A 22618-nucleotide genomic window follows, 5' to 3' on the forward strand; every position below is an offset into this window, starting at 1 on the left:
AAGGGACCAAAAGGTAGATTAAAGTCCAATGTCTGCCCGTTGCCTGTTATCTCCTCAGTGGATTGTGCTAAGTGCTTTTGAAATATAGAGATATGTAGAGGTACCATTCTTGTAGAGTTCGGATGGTGGGACTGTTTGTACAAGGGTGCAGTGAAGTTAGTCAAGAAGCGCCTTGAGAAAGATTAGTCCAAATAACTCATGGGTCACAAGTACTACAGCCTCCATCAGACTGAGTCTAGCACAACTAGATGGTGCCCGGCTACCACCACCAACTGCTCTGAAAGAGATCACAATAAAGAGTCCCAGACAGAGCTGGAGACAAATGTAGAACAAAATTCTAACTCACAAAAAAAGACTAGACTTACTGGCCTGACAGAGACTGGAGACACCCTGAGAGTATGGCCCCTGGACACCTTTTTAGCTTAGTAATGAAGTCACTCCTGAAGTTCACCCTTCAGCCAAAGATCGGACAGGCCCATAAAACAAAACGAGACTTAAGGGGCGCACCAGCCCAGGGGCAAAGATGAGAATGCAGGAGGAGACAGGAAAGGTGGTAATGGGGAATCCATGTTTGAGAAGGGGAGAGTGTCGATATGTCGTAGAGTTGGCAACCAATGTCATAAAACAATGTGTGTACTAATTGTTTAATTAGAAGCTAGTTTGTTCTGTAAACCTTCATCTAAAGTAAAATTAAAAAAAAAAAAAAAAAAACCCTGAACCATTCTTTCTAGATGTTAGTGCCATGCAGGAACGTGTGCTTGTGTCAGCCATTAAATGCACGTGCCTTTAGGTGGAATGATTTGGAAAAAGATAGCAAGAATAGCTGCACAACTTGAAGAATCCAATCTATGTCACTGAATTGTACATGTAGAAATTGAGTTTGTGTATGTTTTGTTGTATATATTTTCACTACAATTTTTTTTTTTTTTTTTTAATGCATGTGCCTTTAGATTAAAGCAGAGGTTGCATTATGGGTCGACTTGACGGCAAGGTCATCATCCTGACAGCTGCTGCTGAGGGCATCAGCCGGGCAGCCGCCTTGGTAAGTTCGTATCTCTTGTTGTTTGCTTACTGCCTTTTGAGGTATTGAATTATGTGTAATGATTCCACTGTTATTTAACCCCCTCTACTCTTTCTGTTGACTTTGTGCTGCTGTTGTCATAAGTTATCAAAAAAAAAAAGTCACTACCTCTGAGCCCAGGCTGATGAAGAGACGAATACCTCACGTTTCGTACGTGACGTCACTGATGACCTTTGATTCTGAGAAACTGATTTCTCTGTGCCATAATAAATCAACCTCAAGGGGCCTACAAGGAGATATTGTGTGTCATCGAATCGATTCTGGCTCTTAGTGACCCCATGTGACAGAGCAGAACTGTCTCGTAGGGTTTTTTTAGCTGTAATCTTTGTGGAAGCAGATTGCCAAGTCTTTTCTCCCTCATAGCTGCTGAGTGGGTTCGAACCGCCAGCCTTTTCAATTTACCAGCCATGCACTTATCCATTGCACCACTAGGATCCTTAAAAGGATGTATAGCATTCTGAAATTATGTCCATTCAAATATAGGACTGCAGAGTTCTAAGACTATAAGTTTACCATTGCATTCTAGTTTACATCATCTTCTCCCACATTATAGTCACAAATGCATACCTGAGCTAATTAAGCACCTTCGGTATAGTGGTAGAGTGTGGTTTGACATTCGTGAAAGCACTATAATACTCTTGGGAGGAAAACCATGAAATAACCCATTTTTCTTTTATTACTTAGAGTTCAGTCATCTTCTCAGAAATGGAAGACAGGCTATCAAATCACAGTAGTATTTTGAGAGGTGTTAATAACAGAATCCTAGTTTTAAAAGCCCTGTCTTATTGGATGTTACTTAAACATACAAAGTCAGGTGGCAAGCACAATGTATGTCATGTTGTTCTAATTAATGATAAAAGTGAATAAAAATAACAACAATGGGGATGTTGGGTGAGACTAGGTAGTGTGAGATCCCACCAATTTTCTAGGGAAAACAACAGTGGAAACAAGATAAAAGGGAAGCAGCTTAACCAAGTACACAAAGGATTTATTTGTGTGTTGTGTCCTCCAGGCTTTTGCAAGAGAAGGTGCCAAAGTCATAGCCACAGATATCAGTGAGTCCAAACTTCAGGAACTGGAAAAGTACCCAGGTAAGCAATTCAGCTTGAACTTGGGATTCAGAATCTGCAAGATGTTATAAAATAGTACTCACGTGTTGAGAGAAAATTCATTAGCCATTCGCCTCCACTGGCCTTCTTTTTATGGTCTGATTCTCTGATATCAAATCTATATTCTGTGAACCTACAGACTAAAATCATAAACATATACTTGAAGTTTTTATTTACCCTACATGTTGAGGGATTCAGTACTTAGTCACAAAGTTGTATGTGAATATTCAACAATTGTTACCTTAACTTTTTTTTGTTTAATAATATTTTATTTTGTTTTTAGTGAAGGTTTGCACAGCAGCTTAGGTTCCCATTCAACAGTTCTTCATGAGTTGTTCGGTGACATTGGTTCCATTCTTCACAAGCCTTGAACATTCTCATTATTTCATTCTGGTTGTTCTGTTTCCATTAATCTAATCTCCCTGCCCCCTTACATTCTTGTCTTTATTTTATAAAGTTATTGTTGACCATTTGGTCTCATATAGGTGAATTTTTAAAGGCACACACTACTTACAGGTGGTAGTCATTATTTTTTGAGCCAACCTGTTATTTGGCTACAAGGTTACCTCAAGGGTTAGTTTCCATTCAAGGTTTAAAGTATACCTCAAGGCAATAGTTTTGGGAGTCCTCCAATCTCAACCAGTCCAGTAGGTCTGTTTTTTGAGAATTTAAGGTTTTATTCCACATTTTTCTTCCATTCTATCAGGGTCCATCTATTGTGGCCCTGATTAGAAGGGCTGGTAGTGATAACCAGACACCATCTAGTTCTTCTGGTCACAGGATAGAAGAAAGGTGTACATTAACTTTTGATGTTAACTTTTCACTTCTGTCTTCTCTCCTCCCCCTGTAGGGCAGTGCTGTCCAATAAAAACATGATGCAAACCACACGTGTAATTTTAAGTTTTCTTAAATAGCCACTTATTTAAAAAGAAGCAGATGAAATTAATTCTAATAATGTATCTTACTTAACCCAACACATCTAAAAATTATCATCAAAACATGTAATCAATATAAAAAATAATTAATGAAATACTTTACATTCTTTTTTCATACCAAATCTTTGAAATCCATGTATATTTTACACATACAGTGCATCTCAACTGAGACTGGCAACATTTCAGGGGCTAAATAGCCACGAGTGGCTAGTGGCTACCGTATTGGAGACAGCCCAGCCCTAAAGATCAAATCTCATGATCAGAAACCCTAAAAGATTATACAAATTATTTAAATGTTTTCAAATTTGCTGTATTTAATATGGCTGTAGACTGAGGGTAGGAATTCTGGGATAGTACAGAATTTTGTTGGGTTTTTTTTCAGTTTATTCAATAAATATTTATCGGCTGTGGGGTAATGCTATTCAGCTATATACATCCCCGCTGAACAAAGTCAGTTTTGCTTTTCCCCGAAGCATGCTGGGGATGAATTTGGGATGGACTCAGGCTAAGGTACAAGCCCAGGAGTGGAGTTACTGGGCTGGTGGCCAAGGCTGAGGAATGCCTTAGCAACAAGAAGAAAAACATCTGGGCCTGGGCCTGAAGTCTCTGGGAATGATGGCTGCCCAGGGACGTGGGACCAAGGCTCATTGTTTTCTCCCACGTCCTTGGGCACTCAAATTAAGTCTGAGATAGTTTACAAGTATGTGGATAAATCCTATAAGAATTTCTGAATACTGAGAGACAAGCAAGAATGGCTTTTGGACATGTTTTTTAAAAAAGCACTTGACCTCACTTGGAAACCCTATAGGGTCACTATGAGTCAGAATTGACTCGACGGCACTGGGTTTGACCTCACATACAAGCAAGTAGGCAATCACAGCAGTCATAAGAGCCACGTCCCTTGGGTGTTATGCTTTATAGAAGACTGCCAATAGAAGAATTGAAACTCCTTCTTCTATTGAAATCTGTATTTGAGTCATAGGACTGGGATTAAATTCAGGTTATTTACTGAATTAATGAAATTTTGACATTTTAAGCAGGATAAATTTTTTTTTTCTATGCGATTGACAGGCTGTTGTATCAGTCTGAATAATGCAGTTTCTTGATTGAGAAGCAGAAAAATCTGTTGATTCTGCATATAGGCACTTTTAGTGTTTATCTACAGCGTACCTTGCCTTTATAGTTCTCAGTATAGATTTTTAACACACAAAAATCTCTCAAACCATCTTACTTTAACTGGATTTTTAAGAAAGAAACATTCCTTGATTTTTAGTCTCTGAAGGCATACCTAAATAGCAAGTTGTCACCTATTTGCGTTTGCTTTTGGAATGTGTTTTAAAACTTATAACTGAATATAGGTAAATAAGGTATGGAATTTCAAAGAAAATATTGTTTAAAAAAAAAAAACTCTCATTGCCATTGAGTTGATTTCAACTCATAGCGACCCTATAGGACAGAGTAGAATTGTCCCTTAGGGTTTCCAAGGAGTAGCTGGTGGATTTGAACTGCCCACATTTTGATTAGCAGCCGAGTTCTTAACCACTGTGCCATAAAAACCTAATGTAGTGATTTGGTTGGAAAAACCATTACACATGAAGTCATAGAGCTATCTCATTTCACCAATTTTTATAAAGTTCTACTATGAGGCATGGCTGATGTTGGCTGTGTTAGTTGAGAAAATTATAGTTTCTGTAGGCTTCAGTTTTCTCATTTGAGCATTGAAGAGGTCGGACGAGATAATTTATAAAGACTTTTCCAACTTTTATCATCCCATTAACCTGTGTGATTCTTAGTTACTTGGAAACCATTTGTTTCCCTATACTTCCCCTCTTTTAAATTTTCTGTCTCAGACACCCAGCATCTCAGATGGATTCTTAATTGCTCCCTTGAACCTTCTCTGGGACCAAAGAGTTAGGGAAAGTATTTAAATCTTAAAAGTCTTCTATAAACACAAAGAAAAAATAACTAAGTCCCATTAATTATAGTAGCATTTAATTTAACCAGCATCGTTGAAGAACAAAACTTTTCACTCGAGTTAATTTTCTGGATTTGATGGCAACTAACAACAACAAAATTTCCTGGATAACTGAAACTTACTTTATTGAATATTAAAGAAAATTGTACTATATATTTTAATGCCTCTTAAAACAAAATATTCCCACGTAATTTTTTTCTTTTCCATTTTATGAAGATGTAGAATCACCTTTTTAAACACCCGTTATCATACAGCGGATCCTTGAGGTCCAATTCAGATGTGAAGGGTTGGAGTAAGAATTCATTTGATGCCAAGTGACAGAAACACAACTGAAACCAGCTTAATCAATAAAAGGAAATTATTGACTCACGTAACTGAAACGTAGCTGCTTCCAGGTTATTATGGATTGAACATCTCCCCCCAGAAATAGGTGCTGGAACCCTAAACCCTGTACTTTTAAAAATGATCCTGTTTAGAACTAGGTTTTTGTTTTTGTTTTTTTACATTGTACATTAATCAGATGAGGGTTTACGGAGCAAATTAGTTTCTCATTAAACAATTAAAACACATTGTTTTGTGACATTGGTTGCCAACCATAGGGATTGCAAGGAGCAGCTGGTGGATTCAAACTGCTGACCTTCTGGCTAGCAGCCGTAGCTCTTACCAACGGTGCCACCAGGGCCCCCATTAATTAGTTTTAGCAAAGAATTTTGAAAAGGAAAAAGAAACAATGAAATTTCAGGTATGGAGAACAATATTATGCAGTTGATGGTGTCTTAGAATTCACAGCAAAGGATATTTTAACTAGAATTCTGGAAAAGTCCATGATTATAGGATTTGCTTTGGGGTTCTGAACCTGCTGCTCCACTACAGATCACGGATGGCTTGCTTTGTGAAGTAGACTGAGTCAGCCAACTTACTTTGGATTTTAGTTTTCTGGTTTGTAAAATTAGGGAGTTGGGCTAAATGACTTGGATTTCTTTTGGTGTACCATAATCGAAATACTATAAATTCTTATCAAGTGAATTTATAGAATCTGAAGCTTATAAATACGTCATGAAGTACTGTATGTTGTGAGCAGGTATAGATATATATGTAGAGGTAAGAACAGATTCTAAACAAACCCAAGATGAATTCTACAAAATGGATTTAAACATTAACACATGCTTTTTCAGAAATAGCTCTCTCAGATAAACTATAAAACAAAGTTAACACTGGAGCCAAAAAATTCGTTTTTCTCAAAAGTCATGTTGATCAAATTGTGTGATCTGTGTACAAAGATCATCTGAGAGAAAACATTATTTCATTCCTGTGGTAAGAGGAAGCTGGATGTCACTAGGGATTTTTGCAAGTTTTAGGACAGGAAGAGTTCTGTTTAGGAAAATAATAATTTCTTAGATGCCGTGGAGAAGGGTATCCTAGGCTCATCCATTCTTCTGCACAAGAGAGGAACTGAGCATGGAATGGGCGATTTCTACTTAATGAAGATATTTACTCTTAGCTGAAAATCGGTGATTAAAATAAAACATGACCACTTGCCTAAAGGCGTGAAAAACAAGTAAGAAAATGTTTATTTCTGAAATAAAAATCACCCCGAAAGGGTCAAGTGCTCCCGCGCTGGTGCGCACACACGCGCGCGCGCATTTTCGCATGAATGCACACATAGCTGAAAGACGATGAAATGTAGAGAAGAAAGGAAGACCAAGAAATGAAAATGAGGAATGAATGAAAAAGAAACAAATTGCTGCTGGAAGTGTTAAAATCAATGTAGCAAGAAGGATTCGTGTTAAAGAAGGATAAAAAGGGCAAGAAATTCACAAGTCTTTAATCTTGCCTTTTAACTGGTCACCTGAAGAAAGAATCCTGTTTCCCCACTGCTCCGGAGAATATACATATAAAAGAGAAAAAAAAATACAAGATTTAGAAGTTGATTTGTTGTTGCTGGGTGCCATGGAGTGGATTCAGACTCATAGTGACCCCATGTGACACAGTAGAACTGCCCCATAGTGTTTTCGTGGCTGTACTTTTTACAGGAGCAGATCCACAGGTCTTTTCTCCCGCAGAGCTACTGGCAGGTCTAACCGGCCCCCACTCCTTAGCAGCCAGCGCTTAACTACTGCGCCATCAGGGCTCCTAGAAGTTGATTTAAAGAGCGGTAAGCAACTGGCTGCCCAGCCAACATTCCCCGGCTCCTGAAGAGCCGGCGCTGCGCTTTCCTGCCCAGGGTTCCTTCATCACAGGGCAAACTTGGCGCCTGGGCCCGCGCTCGCTGGGCGGCCTTTCCAGGGAGCTTCTGGCGGGAGCGCGCTCCTCCTGCCACCAGGGGCCGGCAAAGCCACCCAGCGAAAGTGAACAACTGAAACGCCGCACTGTGCCCGCTCGGTGGTCCTGGAAAGGGGGCCCAGTGACTGGGTTCGGCGAGGTGAACGAGAGGTCTGCCTGGCGCCAATGACCCAGGGAAGGCGGGACACGGCTGGGGGAGGCGGTAATGCTCGCCGCGGGTGTGCAGAGAAGGCGAGGCCGCCGACGCCCGGCACCGCGCCCGGGGCCCCGTTATCTCAAGAATTGCAGCCTTCTGCGTCGCCTGGGACGATACGCCCAGTCGGGAACCCAGCGCGTGGCGGCTGGACCAGGCTCCGTGAGCTTCCCCGCAGACCTCTTTTAGCCTATTTCTTAATCTATCAGCTGAGTCGGGTCTTCAACGCCAGAGGACGTGAGGTGAGTTTCCATTCGAGAACTATAAGGCTAAATAAAATCCGTAGCTGCAGCGGGAACCTAATGAGCCTGGCTCCTGCTGGTCGTACACCCAGTGGCTTTCAGCAGGGGCACAGCGAGGGTAACAGCTCCCAGGAGCAATAAATGGCGCCTTGTCCCCACCCCCATCTCAACCCTCAATTTCAAGATGAATAGACTTCAGTAGTCGCCAGCCAAGAGTCAGCAGAACCGCGTTTCGCCTCTTATCTGGCTGCCACAGACAGGCAGCTTTTGTATTTTGGCGCCTGGGAACGTCATTCAGCACCATGTTGAACTTGCGCTGGGGGCAACTGTCCCTCGCTAGACTTCTGGCCTTACAGTGTGTTTGTTTTTGGCATTGCTAGGGAGTGGGTTTTTGTTTGTTTCTGTTGTAGTTTCTGAATCAGCCAGCAGTGTGGCTTTTGTGCACTAGGTGAACACCCATCAGATCCTACTGACTGGAGAATACAACCACCTGCTCCAAGCACAGTTTCAGGCCATGGCTTCTTTACTTACCTGCCAGCAGCTTGTTAGCTCACTTTTATCTCACCTTCGCCTTTCCTGTGATTTGTTGCCTTAAAAAATTAGTAGCAGGAAGCTGCCCTTTCCTTTAGCCCTCATCAAGAAATCGACAACACCAGCTTTTGGCAGGTCAGCTACCTTAGCCAGGTGAGCCTGTGTTCTCAGTGAAAGACTAACACCCCCTTCTCCCAACCTCTTCTCTATACTGGGGCCTCCACCTGACAGGTATTACAGCTACACAGTACTTTCATGACATTTCGGCTTTCTGGTTCTCTGAAAGTCAAGAATGAAACATTTCGATTCAGCAAATACCTGTGTGCCTTCTCCATACCAAGCACCTAAGAGGACATGTAATACAAATATGAATTAAATAGTTTCTATTGTTCAGTGGCTCAAAACCCAATGCATCAGAATATACTTAAACAAGTAATGTGTGTGATTCATGCTATACTAATGATGTAAAGTGAATAATTCACATAATATGTTTTCTAGCATATGTTAAGGTCTTCAGAATTTTGGTTCCGTTGACTACATTTTTACTATCTTTCTAAGAGTTCTGTGAAGAAAGGAAAAAAAGAAGAAACCAGCAAACCGGTTTCCATAGACTTGACACTGATTCTTGGCAACCCCGTATGTACAGAGTAGAACTATTTCATAAGGTTTTCATGGCTGCAACCTTTAGGAAGCAGATTGCCAGGCCTTTTCTTTGGTGGCATCTCTGGGTGGAGTCAAACTGTCAACCTTATGATTAGTACTCAAGAGCTTAACCATTTGCACTATCCAGGGATTCCTGAACTTCTATAAAAAAAAAAAAAATAGAAGGCATTAATAGAATAAGTGGAAATGAGTTGACAACCGGAGTCTAAGTCCAGGGGCCTACACCTAAGTTGCTGTGCTGGATGTGGAAGTTTGGCACTAACATTTGTTCCCACTTGCTTATACTATGGGAACAGAAACTGGAAAGTGACAAACATTTCCCAGACTCCCTTCCAGCTAGAGTTCTGGATGCAAAATTAGGGTCTGGCTAGTAGCTTCCTTGCCTGAGGTTTTGAAGATGGGCGAGATAGAGGCCATCTTCTTGCTGTTTTGGGCAGTTTTCTGCAGGCAAGGAAGGTGGAGGAGATGCCAGCATCCAGTCTCCAGCATTGTGGCTGTTAGGAGGCCCTTACAGCAGTGGTGACAGCCAGCCTCAGCATTGAGTATTGGAGCACCACCTGTGTGGCTGTTAAGGAAGGTGGTGAACACATTCAGTGTTTGCTGTCCAGGCGTCTTCCAGATCCCAGCTCCTCTGGGTCATAGCTGTTCTTGAACTCTGTATCCTTGTGATGGCCTGTAATTGTAGCAATAATAGTACACTCCTTCGTGGTTCGGTTACAAGTGTTCTCGGATTTATTCCTGTAGGCCCAGCCTGGACCCTGCACTTCTAACTCTTTCACCAGTCGTGGGAACACTTAATTCCCTGTATAAAATGCTTTCTGCTTAAAATATCTGGAGTGGCTTCTGGTTTCTGCATTGACTTTGATTCACATGCGTCCTATGTAGCCTCTAAGGGTCACCTAAACCTAATCTCTCTAAACTTCAGTTTCATCTCATGGCAAGGACACCGTGAGAGGAGATTCAGAAGCCTGTGGTTATTTAATGCCTTCGATAGAGTTATACCCTCTCCACTTGCTACTGACTCACACATCCATATTACCTGCCTGGCTCCTAATGGCCTTTGAGTGAGACACTCAGAGATTAGATTATCTCTGATGCCTCTTATTCTACAAGTATAATGTGAAATATCTCTTCACTTAAAATCTTCATAGAAGTATCGTTGTTGAATATCTGGTTCCTGGCCTGCTATTTATTAGTCCTATTCATAGTGTGAGGGGCAGTGGTGGTTCAGTGGACCCCTGGTGGTGCAGTGGTTAAGAGCTATTGTGAGCTAAGGCTGATAACCAAAGGTTAGCAGTTTGAATCCACCAGCTGCTCCTAGGAAACCCTATGGGCCAGTTCTACTCTATCCTATAGGGTCGCTATGAGCCGGAATCAACTCGACGGCAACGGGGGAGTGGTTCTGTCCAGAATTGTTGCCTTTCATGGGGGAGACATGGGTTCAATCCCCAGCCAATGCACCGCATGCTCAGCTACCACCCGTCTGTCAGAGGAGGCCTGTATGTTACTGTAATGATGAAGAGGTTTCAAGAGAGCTTTCAGACTAAGACAGACTAGGAAGAAAGGCCTGAAAATCTACTTTTGAAAACCTGTGGGTCACAATGTTCTGATAATTCTGTTGTGGGTGGGGTCACAGTCAGTTGGATGGCAACTAATAACATTCATAGTTCATATGCAACTGACTTTTTTTTAGTTTTTTTTTTTCCTGCAAACTTAATTTTGTTGTTGTTGAGAGTAACACAGCAAAAGATATACCAGTTCACAGTTTCTATGTGTACAAATTAGTGACATTGATTATATTCTTCGGGTAATGTAACCATTTTCACTCTCCTTTTCTGAATTGTGCTTCTCTCATTAACATTAACTCCCTTCCCTCTAAGGTTACTATCTAATCTCTTGAGTTGCTGTTGTCAGGTTGATCCCATGTAGATAGTTCTTAAAAGAGCATAATGTTCAAGGAAGACCTTTTTTGCTAGTTAAAATAAACTATTGTTCGGTTTTAAGATGACTTAAAGCCATATTTTTGGTTTAAGGTTTAAAGATTATTTCAAGGCAATAGTTTCAGGGATTCTTTTCCATGGGTGGATGAAAGTCTAGAAAGTCTAGAGTCCATGAGAACTTGAAATTCTGTTCTGTGTTCCCCCCCTTTTTTTCTTTTTATTGTATTTTAGTTGAAAGTTTATGGAGCAAATTAGTTTCTCATTAAACAATTAATGCACATATTGTTTTGTCACTGGTTGCCAACCCCAAGACATGTCAATACTCTCCCTTCCTCAACCTTGGGTTCCCCGTTACCAGCTTTCCTGTCTACTCCTGCCTTCTCGTCCTTGCTCCTGGGCTGGTGTGCGCCTTTAGTCTGATTTTGTTTTATGGGCCCGTCTAATCTTTGACTGAAGGGTGAACCTCAGGAGTGACTTCAGTACTGAGTTAAAAGGGTGTCCGTGAGCCATACTTCCGGGGTTTTTCTAGTCTGTCTCAGACCAGTAATTCTGATTTTTTGTGTGTGATTGAGAATTTTGTTTTACATTTTTCTCCAGCCCTCTGTTGTCTAAGACCCTCTATTGTGATCCCTGTCAGAGCAGTTGGTGGTGGTAGCTGGGCACCAAGTAGTTGTGCTGGACTCAGTCTGGTGGGAGCTGTGGTAATAGTGGCCCATTAGTCCTTTGGACTAATTCTTTCCCTTGTGTCTTTGGTTTTCTTCATTTTCCCTTGCTCCAGATGGGGTGAGACCAGTGGAGTATCTTAGATGACCATCAACAAGCTTTTAAATCCCCAGAGGCTACACACCGAAGTGGGATGTAGACTATTTTCTTTATAAACTGTGTTATGCCAGTTGAGGTAGATATTCCCCGAGACCATAGTCCCTAGCCTTCAGCCCCGTAATTTCATACTTAGGGAGTTTGGATGTGTCTATGAAGCTTCCATGACCTTGCCTTAGTCGAGTTGTGTTGACTTCCCCAGTATTATGTGCTCTCTTACCCTTCACCAAACTTACCACTTACTATTTAGTGTTTTTCCCTGCCCACTCTTTCCCTCCCTAGTTACCATCAAAGATTGTTTCTTTCTGTGTGTAAACCTTTTCATGGGTTTTTATAATAGTGGTATCATACAGTATTTGTCCTTTTGTGATTGACTTATTTCACTTAGCATAATGCCTACCAGATTCATCCATGTTATGAGATTTTTTGCAGATTCGTCAGTGTTCTTTATTTTTGCATGGCATCCCATTGTGTCTATGTACCACAATTTGTTTATCCATTTGTCTGTTGATGGGCACCTAAGTTGTTTCCATCTTTTTGCTTTTGTGAATAATGCTGCTGTGAACATGGGTGTACATATGCCGGTTCACATAATGGCTTCTGTTTCTCTATGATATATTCCTAAGAGTGGGATTGCTGGATCATACGGCGTTTCTATTTCTAGCTTTTTAAGGAAGTGCCATATGGTTTTCCATAATAGTTGTACCGTTTTATATTCCCACCAGCAGTGTATAAGAATTCCAAGCTTGATTAGACTCAAGAGGTGGAGCCAAGATGGCAGAATAATCAGATGTTTCCTGTGGTGCCTCTTACAACAAAACCCGAAAACCAAATCTGTTGCCGTCAAGTCAATTCCGACTCATAGCGAACCTACAGGACAGAGTAGAACTGCCCCATACAGTTTCCAAGGAGTGCCTGGTGGATTCAAACCACTGATCTTTTGGTTAGCAGCTGTAGCTCTTAACCACTATGCCACCAGGGTTTCCCCTCTTACAACAAAGACCCAAAATAACAACTGAATAGATTGTATATGACAATCTAGAAGCCCTGATCATCAAAGTCAAATTTAAGAAGTTGGACCGAGAATCAGGGGAGGGAGAAACAGTTCAGAAGCAGTGAAGAAGTGCCAGTCATGAACTAGCTGGCACCCCATGGGCTGGATATGCTGGCACATGCAGGCTGAGGTGAGGAGTAGCACTTGGTATGCATTCAACACATCAGGAGAGACTGGATGGCACAGTCTGCACAAGCCCCTGGAGCCAGCGGAAGTGGGGCTGGATCTGTAAAAGTTAAGTGCAAGTGTGTAACCTACCAAGGAAGATCAAAAGAACCCTTCCCACTCCAGGACTTTCGTAGCAGAGAAGTACCCCTTTCCCTTATCCATCCTCCTCCCCACTCTGCTCAGATACCAGTCTAGCAGTATTCAACAATTGCTACACCCCCAAGCCAGAAATAGGAGCTGTCATGCCCAAACCAGTCTTGTGGCTTTACGGGGGGAGGGGGGAAAAACTGCCAACTCTCCTAAGCTGGGTACTCAGGACTAACCACACCCAAACTAATCTTGTGGCTTTAAAACATCACCATGCCCCCTAAGCCAGGAACTCTGGACAGGCACTGCCCCTTTGCCTAAGCAGTGGCATAAGGGTTCTGTGAACTTTGAACACTCATCACCTCTGTCTAGACCTGTGTAGGCTGATTTGACAGTGTAGCCCCTCATTAGCATAGTGTGACAGGGTATGTATCTGAAGCCTATTTTCAACTGTAGAAACCAACAGGGAGTTGCATATTCATGACATTTGACACCGCTCTGCCCATTAAATAACATCCTCACCCACCCACATCAGGGGCCAGAGGACTGGTGGCTCCACCCACTCCTCCTACCCACTTATGACAGGAATCTAAGAATAAGTAATGCCTCCCAGTCCTTCCAGCCCACAGCATTGGCTACCTAAAGTCTGGCTGCAAAACCCATCCACCTACACGCTCTATGGCTGGGGACACACCTTCTAACTATGCACTCAGTGACAGCCATCAGCCCCCTACCTTGCTCAGCACATAGGCCCCTAGTGCAGCCAGGTACCTGTGCCTGCTCCAATCACCCCTACGTAACCCAGCACATCTAGGACTGTAGATGAGAGTCTGTACCACACACTCGGTGACTGACAACCTGAACACCTGAGCTGAATCCCCACAAGAAAAGTAAACAGACTCCTGGGTGCACACACCTAGTAGCAGCTCTGTCCTCCTGGTGACAGGACGTGAGAGCTGCAGAGACACTAATAACCAAAGTACCTCACATGCCAAACTTGTTTGGGCATATCAAAACAAAAGAAAATGCTAGGACACAGTAAGGAAATATACAATAAATAAATATAATAATTTATTGATGGCTTGGAGACAACAGTCAGTATCAAATCATATAAAGAAGCAGCTCAAGACGGCTCCAGCAAGTGACCAGAACAAAGAACCGGAAACCTTCTGGAGGAAAAGAAGGTATTGGAATTACCAGAGGTAGAATGCAAAAGATTAATATACAGAGCTCTTAAAGAGTTAAAGAAGGACATCAGGCAATACTCAGAGCAAGCCACGGAACACAGAGACAAAGCAATAGAGGAAATCAATAAAGAAATACAAGAACAGAATGACAAATTTAACAGGCTGCTAGAAACCATAGGAAGACAGCAAATAAAAATCCAGTAGATTAACAATAAAATTTTAGAGTTGGTCAACTCAGTAGAAGATCATAGGAGCAGAATTGAGGCAATGGAAGTCAGAATAGTAAGACTGAAGATAAAGCCCTTGCCACCAACTTATTTGAGGAGAGATCAGATAGAAGAATTTAAAAAATGAAGACACTCTAAATAAGAATTTTGTGGGGCACTATGAAGAAAAGTTTTTTTTTTTTTTTTTTTTTATGAAGAGGAAAAACCTACACATGGTTGGAGTACCAGAACGGGGGGATAACAGAAAATACAGAGAGAATTGTTGAAGATTTGCTAGAGAAAACGTCTCTGATATTGTGAAAGACAAGAAGATGTCTTTCCAAGAACCTCATCAAACCCCACACAGGATAGATCCCAAAAGAAAGTCACAAAGATGTATTATAACCAAACTTGCCAAAACCAAAGGTAAAGATAGAATTTTAAGAGCACCTAGGGATAGACAAAAAGTCATCTACAAAGGAGAGTCCATAAGACTAAGCTCTCACTACTCAGCAGAAACCATGCAGACAAGAAGGCAATGGGATGACATATATAAAACCTTGAAGGAAAAAAATTGCCATCCAAGAGTTATATATCCAGCAAAACTGTCTCTCAAATATGATAGTGAAATTAGGGCATTTCCAGATAAACAGAAGTTAAGGGCATTTGTAAAAACCAAACGAAAATCACAAGATATGTTTAAGGGAGTCCTCTGCCTAGAAAACCAACAATATCATAACAACCCAAGACTAGAACACAGGACAGAACAACCAGATATCAACCCTGTCATAGGCTGTTTTCTAGAGAAGCAAAACCAGTGAGGCATATAAATATGTAGAGAGATTTATATCAAGGAAACAGCTCACATAGAGGCTGAAATATCCCAAGTCCATGGATCAGAATAGAGGCTTCTCTCAATTCATGGAGCCACAGAAGCTGGTGAACCCAAGATCTGTAGGTCAGAGAGCAGGGCTCCTGCTCACAGGCTGTGAAGGTCAAAGAATGACAAGGTCAACAGGAAAGACCACAAGGTTTCTCCTGATTCACGTAGCTGCAGGAGCTGGTGAACCCAAGATCAGCAGGTGGGGGAGTAGGACTCTTGCTTGCAGGCTGTGAAGATCGACGAATCCCAAGATGGACAGGTAAGCTGCTAGCTCAAGTCCTAAGAACTAGAGGTGAGGCAAGAGGTAGCTGCTGGATCCAGAACAAGCCACCAACCCTAGCAAGGTGAGCAGAAAGGAAGTAGGCAGCAGAAGGCAGAGAGATGAAGGTTTAGGGGACAGTGAGCCACCACAAGCCCTGCCCCACTAGTACCATTCAACACATTCCATCATGGGGGTGATCACATATCAGACTTCAACAGGGAAGTGATCACAACATTATACAACTGCCAAAACACTGAGAATCATAGCCCAGCCAAGTTGACACACAATCTTAACCATCACAGTCCACCTCTTGTCAACTTGGCGTCTGTACACATCTCCCCAAACCGTACATAATCTCTGAATAAACACAATTATAGTCATATTTGTGCCTAACATGATACAACTAACACACGTACAATAAAAAATACACTAGCCCTGTTTACTTTTTATATTTTATAAGTGAAGAAAACAAAAATATCTGATGCACACATACAAAGCAGAAATACTCATAACAAATCCTCCTTTCTGCATCTGATCATGTGGCTGTAACTGATATTTAGAACTACCGTTTTCCACCATGCCCTCAGCAAGTACCTCAGCTTGTTTGTGGTTCTTTGCCTGGTGGGGTGACCCAAACCTTCATTCCTGAAGGGCCTAGGCCATTAGTAGTCATGTTGGAATTCGGTTGCTGTAGTTTTCCTTGACTTTAATCACCAGACATGGTAGTACTAAGACATGCCGTAAGGGATCTCCTGCATTCCAGACATACTCTTCTTTAAACACAGGCTCTTGAGGTATCCACATTTGCACTGAGATCCCAGCTCTCCCACTTGCTAGCTAGCTCAGAATGTGACATGACCTCTCTCTGCCTCAGCTTTTTCACATATAAAATGAGGATCAGAATTGTAATACGCACCTCCTAGAGTTGGTGTCTACCACCCATTTGTCAGCTTGTCATACTGTGGTGGCTTGTGTGTTGTTATGATGCTGGAAGCTATGCCACTGGTATTTCAAATACCAGCAAGGTCACACCTACAGTGGACAGGTTTCAGCGGAGCTTCCAGAATAAGACAAACCCAGACAGGGAAGTCATAAAAATAAGTCAAAGCTAAAACACTGAAAATAGGGAAACAGAGACATCAACTTAAGTGATGACAACATTAAAACAAGAAAGAGGGACTAAGTAGTGTAGTCATAGAACTTTCATATGGAGCAGAAGTTAAGTTCATATCAAGAAATAAAAGATTGATTTAAACTTAGAAAAATAGAGATAAGTTTTAAGGTATCCACGAAGAAAACTAACAAATCTGCCCGTCAAAATAAAAAAGAATAAAAACACAAAAACTCGGCAAATACAAAATCAACAATGATGAAAAAGATGAAAAGAAAATACATAAAGAGAAATGATTCAGCACAAAAATTAAGTGGAGGAAAGAAACTGTAAAAACTACACATACACACACGCACACACATCAAAATGACAGCAGTTAATTGTTACCTCTCAACGGTTACACAGAATGTAAATGGACTAAATGCACCAGTAGAGACAGAGAGTGGCAGAATGGATTAAAAAACACGATGCATGATATGCTGCTTACAAGAGACGCAAACACTAAAACTAAAAGGATGGAAAAAATATATCAAGCAAACAACAATCAAAAAAGAGGAGTGGCAATATCACTGTCTGACAAAATCAACTTTAAAGTAGAATCTACCACAAAGGATAAGGAAGGGCACTATATAATGATTAAAGGGTCAATACCCCAAGAGAACATAACCATAATAAACATATACTCACCCACTGATAAAAAAAACCCACTGATAGGGCTCCGAAATACATAAAACAAACTCTAACAGCGTCGAAAAGAGAAATACGCAGCTCCACAACAATAGGAGACTTCAAGCATGTCACTTTGGGTGAAGGACAGTATATCCAAAAAGAAGCTCAATAAAGACACAGAAGATCTAAATGCCACAATCAATCAATTTGATCTCATAGACATATACAGAACACTCTACCCAACAGTAGTCAAGTATGCTTTCTTTTCCAATGCACAAGTAACACTCTCAAGAACAGACCACATATTATGCCACAAAGCAAGCCTTAACAGAATCCAAAACATCAAAATATTACAAAGCTGCTTTTCTGACCATAAAGCCATAAAAGCAGAAATCAATAACAGAAAAAGCAAGGGAAAAAAAGATCAAATACATAGAAATTGAACAACACCTTGCTCAAAAACTTCTGAGTTATAGAAGAAATCAAGGATGGAATAAAGAAATTCATAGAATCAAATAAGAATGAAAACATTCTACCAGAACCTTTGAGCACAGCAAAAGCAGTGCTCAGAGGTCAATTTACAGCAATAAATGCGCATGTCCATAAAGAAGGGCCAAAATCAAAATATTAACCCTACAACTCCAACAAATAGAAAGAGAGCAGCAAAAGTAGCCCATGGGCACCAGGAGAAAGGAAATAATAAAGATTAGAGTGGAAATAAATGAAATAGAGAATAGAAAAACAATTGAAAGAGTCAACAAGACCAAAAGCTGGTTCTTTGAAAAGATCAACAACATCAATAAACCACTGGCCAAACTGAAAAAAAAAGGACAGGAAGCAAATAACCCAAATAAGAAATAAAATGGGCGATATCACAACAGGCCCGATTGAAATTAAAAGGATCATAATACAATACTATGAAAAATTGTACTCCAACAAATTTAAAAACCTAGAGGAAATGAACAAATTTCTAAAAATATTGTCTATGTAAACTAACACAGACTGAGGTTGAAAAACTAAATAAACCTGTAACAAAAGAGATTTAAGAGGTAATTAAAAAAAAAAAACTCTCAGCAAATAAAAGGCCTGGCCTGAATGGCTTCACTGGAGAATTCTACCAAACATTCAGAGAAGAGTTAACATCAGTACTACTAAAGGTATTTCAGAGTACAGAAAAGGATGGAATACTCTTGAACTCATTCTTCGAAGTCAGCATAATCCCGATACCAAAGCCAAGTAAAGACATCACAAAAAAAAGAAAATTATAGACCAATATCCCTCATGAACATAGATGCAAAAATCCTCAATAAAATTCTAGCCAATAGAATTCAACAACATATCAAAATAATAATTAGTCATGACCAAGTGAGATTCAATCAGTTTGATGCTTTCTTAAAAAGCTAGAAATAGAAGTACCATACGATCCAGCAATCGCACTCCTTGGAATATATCCTAGAAAAATAAGAGCCGTCACACAAATAGATACATGGACATCCATGTTCATTGTAGCACTCTTCACAATAGCAAAAAGATGGAAACGACCTCGGTGCCCATGATGGAATACTAACTGTACAACGAGGAAGAACAATGATGAATTCGTGAAGCATCTCACAAAAATGTTTCTGGAAGGCATTATGCTGAGAGAGTCGCAAAAGGACAAACACTGTATGAGACCACAATTATAAGAACTCAAGGGAAGATTTAAACATAAAAGAAAACATTCTTTGTTGGGTACGAGGGTAGGGAGGGAGGGAGATGGAATTCACTAACTAGATAGTGGACGGAAATCATCTTAGGTGAAGGGAAGGACAACCCACAATACAGGGGAAGTCAGCACAACTGGAACAAAGCAAACCTAAGAAGTTTCTTGAACACAACCAAACACTTTGAGGGACAGAGTAGCTGGGGCTGGGGCCTGGCAACCACAGTTTCAGGGGACATCTAGGTCAATTGGCATAATAAAGTTTATTAAGAAAATATTCTGCATCCCACTTTGGTGAGTGGTATCTGGCATCTTAAAACCTTGCATGCAGCCATCTCAGATGCATGAACTGATCCCAACCCACTTGCAGCAAAGGAGAATGAACACCAAAGACACAAGGAACATATTAGCCCGAGAGACAAAAGGTTCACATAAACCAGAGACTCCATCAGCCTGAGACCAGAAGAGCTAGATGGTGCCTGGCTACCATCAATGACTGCCCTGACAGGGAACACAACAATATGTGTATAAGTTTTTGTATGAGAAATTAGCTTGAGCTGTAAACATTCACTGAAAGCACAATTAAAAAAAAAAAAAAAAAAGGCTTAAAAAAAAAAGAGTTCCAAGCTCTCTGTAGCTTCTCCAACATTTGTTATTTTCTGTTTTTTGTTGTTGTTGTTCATGCCAGTACTGTCACAGTTACGTGGTGTCTCATTATAATTTTGATTTGCATTTCTGTAATGGCTAGTGATCACCAGCATTTCCTCATTGTTTGTTAGCTGCCTGAATGTCTTCCTTGGTGAAGTGTCTGTTCATATCCTTTCCCCATTTTTTAGTTGGATTATTTGTCTTTTTGTTGTAGTGGTATTGAATTTTCTTATAGATTATAGAGATTAGAGATTTGTTGCATTTGTCATAGCCAAAAAATTTTTCCCATTCTCTAGGTTCTGTTTTTACTCTTTTGGAGAAGTCTGGATAAGCCTAAGTGTTTAATTTTTAGAAGATCCCAATTATCTAGTTTATCTTCCAGTGTTTATGTATTGTTAGTTATGGTTTTTATCTTGTTTATGCTGTGTATTAGGGCTCTCTAGCATAGACCCTATTTTTTCTTCTATGATCCGTATAGTTTCTGGTTTTATATTTAGGTCTTTGATTCATGTTGAGTTAGTTTTGTGTATAGTGTGAGGTATGGGTCCTGTTTCCTTTTTTTTTTTGCAGATGGACATTCAGTTTTGTTGTTCTCTGCTTGTTAAAGTTATGTAATGTTTTGATTTTGTGCTAATGTTTTGATTTTGTCCCTTCTTTTTTGGTGTGTGCATATATTGCTATAAATTGATCTCTGAGCGCTGCCTTTGCTGTATCCCAGAAGTTTTGGTATAATGTGTTTCATTCTCATTTGATTTTAGGAGTTTTTTGATTCTATCTTTGATTTCTTCTATTACCAGTGGTTTTTAAGCAAGATGTTATTCAGTTTCCAAGTATTTGATTTTTTTTCCTTGTTCTTCCTGTTATTAATTTCTACTTTTATGGCATTGTGATCAGAGAAGATGCTTTGTATTATCTCACTGTTTTGCATTTTGTTGAGGGTTGCTTTGTGGCCTAAGATGTGGTCTATTCTGGAGACCGTTCCATGTGCTTTGGAATAGAATGTGTACTTTGCAGCTGTTGGGTATGTGATTATCGATAGGTGTGAGTTTATTGCTGTCACTTTGTAGTTTTTTTTTTTTTTTTGTGGTGCTGACATTTTCTTTGTTCCTCTTAGTCTTGTGTGATGAATTCCTTTTGTTTGTGGATCTTCTTTTCATTTCTTTTGTTTTTGTTTACTGAGACTCTATATTTTTCTTCTTCATTTTAGTGAGTAATTTTGTTAACTTTCTTTGGGGTCACCTTGAAATTTACCACTGTCTTCATAAGATTAAACCAATCTTTTATTACTTGATATTGCCTTGACCTCCTCTTCATTGGAAAGTTCTATACCTATATCATTTATTCCCTCTTATTGTTCTGACATTTTTGACATTTACAGATTGACCTCTCTGGTTCCCTGTTGTAAATATTTTAGTTTTGTTTTATCCTTAAGAGTTCATTATCTAGGTTAGTACCCGGCTGATGCTGTCTTATGTCCTAGGTTCAGGTTATTGTCTGATGTTGTTGGTTTTCTAACCAAAGGACTCCCGTTAATAATTTTTGTAAGTTTGGTTTGTTTTTTACATATTCTCTTAATTTCTGTTTATCTGGAAATATCTCAATTTCACCATCATGTATGAGAGAGAGTTTTACAGGATATATTATTCTTGGTTGGCAGTTGTTTTCTTTCAGGATTTTATATGTCATTCCATTGCCTTCTTTCCTGTATGGTTTCTGCTGAGTAGTCAGAGCTTAGACTTATTGTTTCCCCTATGCACGTGACTTTTCATTTTTCTCTAGCTGCTCTCAAGGTTCTTTCACTGTCTTTAGTTTTAATGAGTGTGATTAGGACATGTCTTGGTGATTCTCTTTTGCAGTCTATCCTGTATGGGTTTTGTGGAGCTTCTTGGATGGTTGGCTTTTCATCTTTGATGATATTGGGAAAGTTTTCTGTTAGCCAATCTTCCATGATCCTTTCTGTGTTCTGCATTTTCTCCTCCCGGCCTGGAACTCTGATCACACACAAATCTTTCCTTTTGATAGTATCCTACGCAGTTCTTGGGGCTTCTTCATTTTCCTTCATTCTTTTCTCTGATTTCTCCTCAAACAATGTAGTATCCAAGGATTTGCCTTCAATTTTGCTGATCCTGTCTTCCATTGTTTCAAATTTGCTCCTAAAACCTTCTATTGCATTGTTCACTTCTGAAATCTTGTTTTTCTTTTGGATTGCTATTTTTGTATGATTTCTAGTTGTTTATTTCATTTTGACATTTTGTTCCTGTCTTATTTTCCTGAATTCTTCTATTGCTTGTCTGTGTTTTCCCTGATTCTGTCTGTTTTACGTGATTTTGTCTGTTTTCCTTTTTTTGTCTGTATTTTTCCTTCATCTGTTGGAGAACCCTGAATATTAGAGTTTTGAATTCCCTGTCAGATAGTTCCAGTGCATTTTTTCTACAAGAAGATCATCTGGTGTTTTATTTCAGTCTCTTTCTCGAGCTATCCTTTCCTGGTTTTTTGTTTTTTTTTTTTTTTTATGTTTTGATATTGTCTGCTGTCTCTAGGACAGTCATGAATTATTTTCTTCATTTATTGATTGTAGATTTGATTGTTTCATCCTGCTTTTTGTTTTATTTGGTTATGTCTGGACAGGCAGGCTGGGCGTGTTTTGTTGCTTGCTTACCTGTAGGCACAATACTTCTCACCACCTTGTCCAGGTGGGCAGGGCCAATCACTCAGCTGTGGTGCAACAGGGCAGGTCCAGTGGGGTGGAGAGTGAGGGATGGGTAGTATGTGACACGAACTGGGCCCAATGGAGCAGGGCCGGGGGCAGTGCACGCCAGCATCTGGGGAACTGCAGCAGTACTGGTTGGGGGCATGGCACTAAGCCCACA

General features: G+C 40.3%; 1 protein-coding gene across 1 annotated transcript in view; it reads left to right on the plus strand.

The window, feature by feature from the left end:
- The first annotated feature begins 564 nt into the window (after nucleotides 1–564).
- LOC104845941 (3-hydroxybutyrate dehydrogenase 2) overlaps nucleotides 565–22618 on the plus strand; it is a 148769-nt gene continuing 126715 nt past the window's right edge. Inside the window, exons 1-2 of the mRNA XM_023548542.2 lie at nucleotides 565–1042; nucleotides 2094–2172. Of these exons, the coding sequence (XP_023404310.2) occupies nucleotides 971–1042; nucleotides 2094–2172 (151 nt within the window). The 5' untranslated portion in view covers nucleotides 565–970. The remainder of the gene's footprint in view (nucleotides 1043–2093; nucleotides 2173–22618) is intronic.

Source organism: Loxodonta africana, chromosome 5 (genome assembly GCF_030014295.1).
Source record: "Loxodonta africana isolate mLoxAfr1 chromosome 5, mLoxAfr1.hap2, whole genome shotgun sequence".
In the NCBI taxonomy this organism is placed as follows: Eukaryota; Metazoa; Chordata; class Mammalia; order Proboscidea; family Elephantidae; genus Loxodonta; species Loxodonta africana.